This window comes from Populus alba, chromosome 9 (genome assembly GCF_005239225.2).
Source record: "Populus alba chromosome 9, ASM523922v2, whole genome shotgun sequence".
Lineage (NCBI taxonomy): Eukaryota > Viridiplantae > Streptophyta > Magnoliopsida > Malpighiales > Salicaceae > Populus > Populus alba.
Genome location: NC_133292.1, coordinates 9,239,825 through 9,251,000, shown reverse-complemented (window position 1 = coordinate 9,251,000; position 11,176 = coordinate 9,239,825). Strand labels below are relative to the sequence as shown.

General features: G+C 39.0%; 1 protein-coding gene across 1 annotated transcript; it reads left to right on the top strand.

Annotated features, from left to right (window-relative positions):
• On the top strand, window positions 1–1,705 carry LOC118058698 (CCG-binding protein 1). Its single transcript, XM_035071428.2, has 3 exons — window positions 1–318; window positions 639–712; window positions 1,114–1,705. The coding sequence occupies exons 1-3, from the start codon at window positions 93–95 to the stop codon at window positions 1,426–1,428; spliced, it is 615 nt and encodes a 204-aa protein (XP_034927319.1). The 5' UTR covers window positions 1–92; the 3' UTR covers window positions 1,429–1,705.
• The last annotated feature ends 9,471 nt before the right edge of the window (window positions 1,706–11,176 follow it).

Here is an 11,176-nt window from a genome sequence, read left to right as displayed (position 1 = left end):
ATCCCATAATCCTGTCTCTCAAGCCTTATCTAAAACACTCAGTGATCCAAAATTACAACCAAGAAACCAAGAGACAGTGTTGTTTTGATACGATGATAAAATCACTTCTCTTACGTTCATTTCCATCTCCTTTACTGATAGAAGCCCGAGATGTTAATCGTTCAAGCAAGAGAGTTGTTTCTTCTACCATTACTTGTTCTTCTTCAAGAAGTGATGATGCTTTAAATATTCCTAAACTCGATCCCTTTAGCCGAACCAAGATTGAGCGAGCTGTTAAGTCACTACCCCTGATTCAAAAATCCGAGAACGAACTTGCTGGTAAATGTTTTAAACTTGATCTCTTACAATTTCTTTGATTCTTGATTCTCTAAAGACCATGACATGATGATTTTGTGTTTCTTTTATATTTAAGTTTCGATCTTCCGATTTTTTAATCTGATGCAATGATTTTCTTCAAGTATCTCTCGTTTCTTGATTGGAATCTTGTATGTTTTATATCACACGGGCTGTTTTCTTGATTTTAATGAGGTTCTGTTACTTTTGTTGAAATATTTGAAGTTGTTAGTTTGAAGCTTTTTTATTGTTTTTTGGCTATTAGTTGATGCCAACAGTGTAAAATATGGTGTTTTTGTATGCAGATTATTGTTCAACTCTTGAAGGGGATGATTCTTATAGCTGCTGGAGAGCTTATTTTGAACTGAAAGATCTTGAAGTAAGTTACTTGTAGCATTGATCATTGAAAATAGAGTGAAAGGGAAGATTTGAATTACAAAGTTTAGTTATATTAATCTCTTGATATGAGGTGAGTTTGGTAATATGATCGCGTGTAAATGGCATATAAGGATCCATATTGGCGACCCAAATTAATTTGGATGAGGCTTGGTTGTTGTTGCTGTATTAATTCAATAACTAATCTTAACACAAGCAGCTAACTAGTTAAACTGATTCCAATTTGATTGAGCTGGTTCATTGGCTTGCTAAGATCAATTTATCAATACTGATATTTTCTGTTAAAAGTTGAGGGATAAACTTAAAAATTAGAGAAAATCCAATATGTATCAAGTACTTGAGAACCATTTAAGTAAAGTCTTAACAAGTTGTGATGCGCTGCAGAGAGAGTCACCGAAAGAGGATGTAGTGAGGCTAATTATCCAATCTGGTGGTGTTAAGTCATTAATTGGGTGCTTACATGGAATAACATCAATGAACAAAGGTAAAAAGAAAGCTTTCAGTATGGCGGCACCACCGAATGTGATGAAAGAAAGAGAGAGACCGTGTCCAGTACCAGATGGTTTGCCAAAATCGCTGGAGGAGCTTGAAGAGGAAGAAAGAGCTAGAATGCCGGATTCACCATTTACTAGAATGCTTAGAACTAAAGGAAGGTTCCCTGCTTGGTACTCTCCTGCTCCGGACCACGAAACAGATTGATAAACAAGCTGTGTCGTGTTGCATGCCTGTGCTCGGTTGCTTCTTTGCATACCTTGTATACATGGATGTGGCGTGAATATGTGAAATTTCTATAGATGATATTGATTCATATGGTGTTTATGTACTCTGGGATTTTTATCTGATCGTCGTTTCTTCAGGTTGCGTCATGGGAAGTTCCTAGTGCTAGAAAATCCGTTTGCAACATTCAATGTCTGCAAATTTTGTAAAAATGTGTTTCACGGGTTAAGAAGAAGTTATTATTTTTTGTTTTTCTTAATATTTTTGCAAGTTTTTGAGTATTAATGGGGTGCGAATGAAAAGTGTTTTCTTTTGTGGATTGGATTTTCCAATAAACTGTAGTTTTTCCAGTTTTGCATTGAACGTTTATTATCTGTTTCATTTATAGATGCATTGACTAGTGTGTGCCCAAAGAAGATGGAATACAGGGAACAATGCCACTCCAAAATAGCTCTTGCAACACATTTGATGCAAACTATAGGCTTGTGCTCTTGCCTTTCCTATCGCTACTGTGTCAATCTAGCTTTCTTTCCCAATCCTAACAGCCTTAGTTCAGCTCAGAGGAAAGTAAGAAGCCAAAACATTGCTTTCCATGACAGCACGTGGAGGAACAGAGGTGTTTTTTTTTTTTTTTTTTTTCCTCATCATCAGACAGAAAAAGAAAATAATCATGTTAATTCGAAAAGAGATTCTCGCGTACATGGTGGGAAAGGGATCGAACTCTTACTAGTTCCTCACATCATCTACCAATAAACCTATCTGAAATACCACAGGCACCACACAAAGATCCATTGTTACTATAAAAATAACGTAGATGAAGATGACACCTGTTATTCTCCAAAATGGTTCTTCTCCAGTATTCAAGGTGTTATTTTGGTACCAAGGATTAGTTACAGATTGACATGGTCAATTGGTAGTTTTTTAGCTATTCTTAGTTTAGTTTCATTGAGTCATGTTCCCCACAATCCAAGCAAAACCTATGCTCTAATATTAGAGGTGCAGCCAAATTCCTATGGTGTCCATAAACTGCATAAATTTCGGGTGCCTAAAACTGGAGATCTCTTTCCACAACCTCTCAATGGCTGTCAAACCTTTCCTTTCTTTTCCTTGATATAACATCCTTCTCACATTCATTCCATCCTATAAGCAGCCTTGGGACTTCCAAGGTAGTCAGTAATGGCTGAAACTCTCAGAGTCTTGGGCTGCTTTTTCTTTTTTCCTCTCTTTATCTTCTTTCTCAACCTTCTCTCTTGCCTAACTGATGCTGAAGCATCTTCTATTGCTCGTCGCCACTATTGACATTACATGAAATGGGCTGAACTTCCCGATGATTTTGAGTACGAGGTGGATGTGAAAGAAACCTTTGCCAAACCAGAAGGCTCAGGAGGGCATATATTTGGTCTCCACGGCCTGGAAAAAGGCAATGGTATTCCGAGACCCGTGTTAATACAACTGGCAATTGGGTTGGCGCCGACGTGTGTGCTTATAATGGTGTGTTTTGTGCACCGGCTCTTGACGACTCTGGTCTCAGCGTTATGGCGGGTGTTGATCTTAACGGTGCTGGATATTGCTGGGTACCTTCCAGCTGAATTGGGGCTTTTGACAGATGTTGCATTGTTCCACATTAACTCTAAACATGGTTTTTGTGGAAATCATCCCCAAGAGCTTTTCCCAAAGCTCACACTCATTAACGAGTTTGATGTCAGCAACAACCGCTTTGTTTGGTGACTTCCCTTTCTGTTTGTTTTAACCTTGCCAGAGACCTCAAGTATCTTGACATCAGATTCAATGATTCGAAGTTTCTGCCTCCAGACTCTTCACAGGACCTCGATGCTTTGTTCTTGATATGACAACCGTTCACCACATCCACCATTCCGGAGACACTAGGTAAACTCCTCAGTTTTCTGTAGTCCACTTTTTGCGAACAGATCTATACAAATTCCACTGGCTGCATTCCACCACAGACAATCGGCCAAGATGACCACCTTGAACGAGGTCATCTTTATGGGCAATGATCTTGGTGTGCCTTCCGCCTGCAGAAATTGGGAGCTGCTTGGTAATGTGACTGTTGTTTGATGCTTAGCCACAATGGTGTTTTTCACGGCGATTTGCCGGTCCACTTGTGCAAGGGCTAAAGGAACAGGTTGAGCTCTTGGATCTTGCAGACACAAGCTGACAGGATTTGTGCCTGAGAACATTTGTAGGTTGTCAAGCTTGAACGAACTGTTCACGATTCTCGTATAACTATTCAAGGGGGAGGCTCAAGCTTGCGTGCCTCCATCAAGGAAACCGTGTTGGATGATCCAGAATTGCCTGTCCTGACGGCCAAAACAGAAGTCAGCAGGACATGTTACCTGCAGTGGTGGAGCCGACCTGTGGATTGCAGCAAGGACAAGTGTTCTGGCAGGAGGAGGTTCTTCAAACCCTCCATCCAAAGCCACATACCCACACCAATCCTACTCCAGAGAACACAACAACCCCATCTCACCTAAATCTAACCTCTACTCCAACACGCATCATCACCAATCCTGCCCTCAACACCAGAATTACCAAAACACCAGAACCTAAAGTTACCGCTGGCTCCAGTTGAACCAATTAGTCCATCAATACCAGAGGTATCCTTACCACCATCTTTATCAATTAGTCCATCAACTCCGGAGATATCCTCACCACCAATCTTTCATCAATTAGTCTCTCGCCATGCATCTGACCCATACCAATCCAGGACCTGGTGGCATGGCGGGCCACAAACCGGTCATCATCAAGTCCTGTCCATCACCTGATCCATTTAATATTCAACACAGTTGGGTACGACGACGACGACACCACAATCACCGGAGTCTGCACCTCACCCGATCATTCAATAATTCACCAGAATGGGCACGACGAGACACACATCACCGGAGTCTGCCACCATCCCCGACTCCATTTAATTTTCACCAGATGGGCACGGCGAGAACAACCACAATCACCGGAGTCCTGCATCGTCACATTGATCCATTCAATAATTCACCAGATGGGTCACGGCGAAACACCACCATCACCAGAGTCTCTCCAACCGTCACCTGATCCATCAAAATAATTCACACAGATGGGCACGGACGGACAAACCATCCACCGGAGGCCGTCATCAGATCCATTTAATAATTCACCGAATGACACGATGAAGATACCACATCAACCAAGAGTCAGCCACAATCACCTGATCCATTTAATATTCACCAATTGGGCACGACGAGACACCACCACACCATCAATACCTGAGAATCTATACACACCATCTTAATTCAGTCCACCAACATCGAGAAACATATACACCATCACAAGTTGCTCCCAGCACCTGATTCATATAATTTACACGACTGGCAGACATGACGATGACACCACCATCACCAAAATCTGCACCAATCACCTGACTCATTTGTTAATGTCATCAAATTAGGCACGACAAGCACACACCACCATCATCTGAGATTCGGTATACACCATCATCTCATTTAGTCGCATCAATTCAGAGAACCATGCCTTCTTATCACCTATTTTACAACCACACTGTAATTTTTGGGGTGGCATGTGGACACCACCATCACCTAATACCCTCAGTAAAGCCGAGACACCAAAACCATCACCAAACCAAAAATACATGGTAAAATTCATCATTCTCTTCACTTTACTTTGGTTTCACTAGCGATGCAGTCACCTCCACTATAAAAAACTAAAACACCAATTATAAATATCACTCTCCTCAACTTTAGTTCACTCACTCACTATCATCACAATCCCACCCCATAGGTATTCACCTCCACCATTAGCACATCACCCCCCACTATCAATTCAATTTCCCACGACACTTGTACACTCTCCTCCACCACGCACTCTACTCTCCCTTCCCCCCAGTGCACTCTCTCCACACCATGCACTTTCCCACCTGTACATTCACTCCTCCATCACCAGTTTACTCCCCCCTCCGTAATTCATGGTTCTCTCCACTTGTCACCATCCTGCACACCGTTGTTTCCCGTCTGCATCTGCCCGTGATACTTAATATGGTCATCCTTACCCACCCGTGGTAGAAATCCAACCCTCCCATCACCTATAAACTCACCCCCACCTGTAAACTCCACACCCTGCGCCACCTTCCGTGCAGTCTCTCCCTTCACCACCATAAACTCACACCACCACCAGTTCATTCTCCTACAACCACCCGTACAACTCCGCCGCAAGGGACCAACCACATTCAATTCATCTCCAACCACCACCAATTAGAACTCTCAACACTCCACCTCTAGTTTTCTCTCCACTACATCGTAATTGTATCTCCTCCTTCAAAAACCTTCACTCGTGCTCCTTCCTCCACCAACCCCAGAAGACAGACTGTTGTCCTTCCACCATCCTCAGAAGAAACTTTTGGTCCTTTCCAACCAAAAACTCGGATTTCCAATATGCATTCTCCACCACTCCACTCAACGATTCTCTGGGCTACTAATAATTAGTATACATAAAAGACCCATCTGTTGTAGTCTCCCATAAGGACTAATGTACGGCCGCTGCAGAGAAAGATAACTTGGGTGCTTCAACTTTTGAATACCACTCGGAAGGCAAATATAACGTTTTCCCCTGACTTAGTATTTTTTCCCCTCCTCTTGATGGAAATGGGAAGCAAGTTCTTAGTTGTATACCGTTACTAGTGGGAAAATATAGTGTCTCTTTCAATAATTTTTCTCTCTTCTTTTCTCTTATTAATAATTAGCAACTGAGGAACTGGAACAACTAAAATGTTGCCTAACCCTGATCTTCCGGAACAGGTGAAATGATTTGCTTGTAAAACTACAGTTGTTCATTTAGCGATTTCTAATATAGCAAAGCGAAGAGGAACATAAATTTTTTTTTTTTTCGCCTGTCCACATGCTCACATGAGCTGGTTTTGTACGTTCGTGTGTGTATGGCGCCATCAGAGTTCAATAGCAAAGTATTGTTCCGTGATAAAAATGAAAGGATCTAGCCACATGCCTTTTTCTCTTAGCATTTTGATTGTAATTTTGACAATTTCTCTTATATTATGTACCATTTTTTGAAATCAAATCAAAGGAGAATCGATGAGTACTCCTACTGCGCAAAAGTAAGCAAAGAAAAAAAAATACATAATCGGTTGTGTCTTCATTTCCTGAAGCCCTCTGCGTCAATCCTCGATCCTCATAAGACGCCTGTCTTTTGGAGTAAGAATGGACTCGGTTCTTCTTTCCTATGAAACCATAAATAATTGACTGGCTGGTTAAAGGTGTTTCTAGATCATGCCGTGCCAGGCCTGCAGTTTAGCGTAAGTCTATCGAAGAAATACCCCAGAGACTGATCAGTAAATCAGGTGTTCAATCTACATATGTTGTTCTCCAGTACATTTCAAACACATAAGTTTCAGTTTCTGGTTGATATATATGAATCCTTGTAAGTAAGAAAAGAATTTTGCTATCTTCGATCGCTGCGAACAAGGATCTTATACTTTTATTGAAAAATTTTAGAGGGTTACACTGGTAATAATTATTATCTACATGGTTACAAGATATAGTCAACAAAGAGTGATGATAATCTGAAACAACCACCACATCCATAGATGCGATAAACTCTTAGGGCAAAACCACACAAAACCACAAGACATGGCGCAGCAAGAAATATCGAAATGCCATTGTGCTTTCGATATCTTGTTATATGGTAACAAAAAAGGTGTAGTCTTAATTTGGTTCTAGTCTAGAAAATTTATCAGCTACTGTGCCTTTTCTTTGGCAAGATCAGCTATTGTGGTTGATCCTTATGGAAGGATGGAGTGACCTTAAGAACTTGTCAAAGGCTTTTCCTTGAATAATCAATACTAGGCCCAGCATCCATTCCATATCAACCTGTGGTTATTTCTTGCTCGAGGGCTGGGAACGTGTTGATCACGGCCTACAATAATGCTAACGTTATGCCCAGGGCACGGAGTTCCCATTGTTGCCTGCCATAAAGAAGAGAAAAAATGTTTGCTTTGGTTAAACTTGCTTTCCGACTACATGTGATTAACAAGAGTTTGGGTTTTTTTAACAGCCCCCAGGAATGAAATCACGCTAAAAAAATGTATTGTACTTAATATTGAATGGTTAATATTTGATATACCTCAATCCCATTCATGATAGGCATGTCCCTGTCCATCACAATAAGGTCAAACTTTTTGCCTGAACAATGGAGGTCAACAGCTTTCTTTTCGTTAGCAGCAACCTGGTTTTCGATTCCCAACTTACTCAAGAGCTTACTATGAATGGTTTTAATGATTCTATCATCATCGACAACAAGTGTAGTTGTCCTGGTTCTGTCATTGCTTGTTGCCATCTCGTTTATCTTGTTTAGTGCCAAACCACTTGAAGCTGATCTCCTATAGCTGCAGAACAAGCTATTATATGGTCTTAAATAGATGAAGATCATCAGATGCTTTTTAAACTATCTACAAGATGTGATTATCCTTATTTGAGATGGCCATAATGAAAGACGTTTCCTCATAATATTTGTAATGTTCTGCTGAGAAAGGATAACAACACACTGTAAAGATATGCATGCATACACCAATAATTCCAACCTGCTTTAGTTTCTCTCCTTTTCCCTCCTTAATGACAATTTTAGTTAATCAAATCTTGTTACTCCTTGTAAGATAGCCAACGATTTGTTGTGCGAAACAACATTTTGAATATCATTTTCTTTCCCTTTGGGTGTTAGATATGCTAGCTCCTTGCTTTGCATATCTGAATCACAATCTAGCTTCCATTATTCTCTTGTTTGGCTAAAAGTTACCCATTATAAAATATTTTCTCTTTCAATTATATCCAATATGGAATAATATAATACTTCAAGAGCAGATGATTATTGCATTTTTTCCAGGCTTCCATTGTAGTGACAACTTAAAAGTAATCAATGAAGCAACTGCTAGATCGTATCTTGGTTTAGACCTCTGTATTTGAACCTTTTCTAAAGACCGGTCCTCATCTTCTCATTAAAGTTGGAAGTACTAGTGATTTATGCCAGTTTGTTTTGTGCAGATGATGCCTTAACCCTAACTGTGTATTCTGCTGCTAAAGTTTTGTTCCGGATATACAAGTCATGAGGTGATGCTAATGTTTATAGAATATAGTACAAAATTGAAGTGGTGGGACGGTCAGGTTGCTGTAAACCAAACTGGAGCATGGATTGGCAAGCAGTTTTTCCAAGAACCAAGTCAATCTCTCTTCTGTTGTGCTAATTAACTAAATGACTCGAGTGTCAAGTGTGGCCTCTTGTTTGATTTGTATCAAGGCTAGGCAACCATATTGTTTGTTAATTACTTGTTCAACCTTGCGTGAATAATCAGTTTTTACGCCACCAATCGCAACCTCAAATCGACTCATGCGCTTATACTCTGAAAAGGGGGATTGAATATGAAGCCCAGAAACTGTTCGATGGAATGCCTCAAAGAAACGTCAAGTCATGGAACATCATAGTATCTGCCCACGTAAAATCTCAAAACTTAAGACAAGCGAAGGCCATATTTGATTCTGTTCCTGTTAGATTTGGTCACTTACAATTTATGTTATTGGGTTATGCTGGCTTGGATGGCTATTAAAGGAATGCCCTTGAATTGTTTGTTGAAATGGAAACGAAGAAGAAGTGAGATTGGGATTGATGAGTTTACTCTTACAATATAGCTAACTTTTATGCTAGGTTATGCAACTTGAATCATGGGAGGCAATTACATTCATATACGGTGAAAACTAGCAGTGATGGAAGTGACTTTGTGGTTGGTTCTTTGATTGACATGAATTATAAATGTTGGTGTTTTAAAGAAGCTCTTTGTTTTTTTTTTTAAAGATATATGAAAAAAAAGGGATTTTATTTGGTTTCGAAGAATGCAATGGTGGCAGCATGTTGTGCAAAAGGTGAAATTGAAATGGTTGGATTGGAAGAGAGGAGATTTAATGATTCTGCTTCGTGAAATATATTGATGTTAGGTTATTTTCAAAATGGTTGTCAAGTTAAGCCATTGAAGTTGTTGTTTGTACGAGGGAGAATGGTGTTTAATGGAATGAGAATACTTTTGCTTAGCTTTTTGAGTGTTTGTGCTGATTTAAGGAACTTGAAGATTGGAAAAATAAAAACCATGCTAGTGTTGGAATATGAAGTTTGCAGAGTAATTGCATTGCAATGGACTGATGGTCCTAGAAGCTTGTAAGCTTTTTGAGCTAGTCGGAGAGAAGGATTCTATTGTTTAGATTGCCTTATTTACTGGTTATGTCAAATTGAAGCAATACAGAGCTTTGAACTTTTAAGCAAGTTTATTGCCAAGGAGGCTGTAATTCCTGACATGCTAAAGAAGAAAGGACTTTCACTGTTCAATTAACGGTGAAAGTCCATTTTGATTCTTTAATATTCATGTTTTTCAGATTTGGTTCCTGTAATTTCAGTGAAAACTAAAAGAGAATGAGTTTCTCTGTAGTCCATTTTGATCCCTCAGTATTCATGTGTTTCCAGATTTGATCCCTATAGTTTCAGTGAATTTTCATTTCAGTGAAAGCTAAAAGGAGAGTGGACTTTCACTGTTCAGGTGGAAATGAAAGTCCATTTTGGTCCCTCAATATTCGTGCTCTTTAGTTTTGGCCTCGATAGGAGTAATTTCATTGCAATGAAAATTAAAAGAGAATGGACTTCATTGTAGTCTATTTTGGTCCCTCTATATTCATGTTTTCTAGATCTGGTCCCTGTAATTCTGGTGAAAACTAAAAGAGAATGAACTTTTGCTGTTCAATTAAATAGTGAAAGTCCATTTTGGTCCCTCAATACTTGAGTTTTTTAGATTCTGTCCCCGTAGTTTTAGTAAATTTTCCTTTTAATTCCTTAATTTGATAGTGAAAGTACATTTTGGTCCCTTAATGCTCATGCTCTCCATATTTGATCCCCGTAGCTGCAATGTAATTTCATTTTGGTCCCTCTATTTTTCATATTTTCATATTCGATCCCCATTGTTTTCATTGAAATTTAATGTTGGTCCCTTTTTTTCTTCAATGTTTTAGAGTTGGTCCATGTAGCTTTAGTTAACATGCATTTTAGTGCCTCAAATTCTCCAAGAATATATTTTTTAATTATCACATAATTAAATGAAAAAACACCACACCCGCGTCATCATGCGAATATATTAACTAATTTTAAACTAATTATTTCAATTTACCCAGGACTCGATGATACATGAGCTTGAAAGATAAAAATAAAATAAAATATAAGGCTAATTATTCTTACCACTTTGCACATTTCTGCCCGAGACCTTGCATGGACTCTACATTTGTTTTCTTTTTAACTCGCGGGCTAGTAAAGCAAAATCAAAATTTTCAAGGGGCCAAAATCAAATATTTTGAGAGAGAAATATAAGTTGAGGAAAAAGAAGAGGAAAAGCTTCTTTTACGAGTCTGGTTATGTGTCAACTGTCAAGTGCCGATTTACAGTTTATTTGTTTTTTTTTTAATTTTTTAACATTTATTTTTATATTAATATATTAAAACAATTTTGAAATATTAAAAACATTTAATTTAAAAAGATAAAAAAAATTTAAATTCCTTCAAAATCGCTTGTGTAATCCAAAATAAAAAACAAACAGGTCGTTATAATACTTTAACCTGTGTCCCCAGATACCCATGTAACTTCAACAAAACGCTGCCGTTTTAGCCCAATTCCTTATTTCCCACGT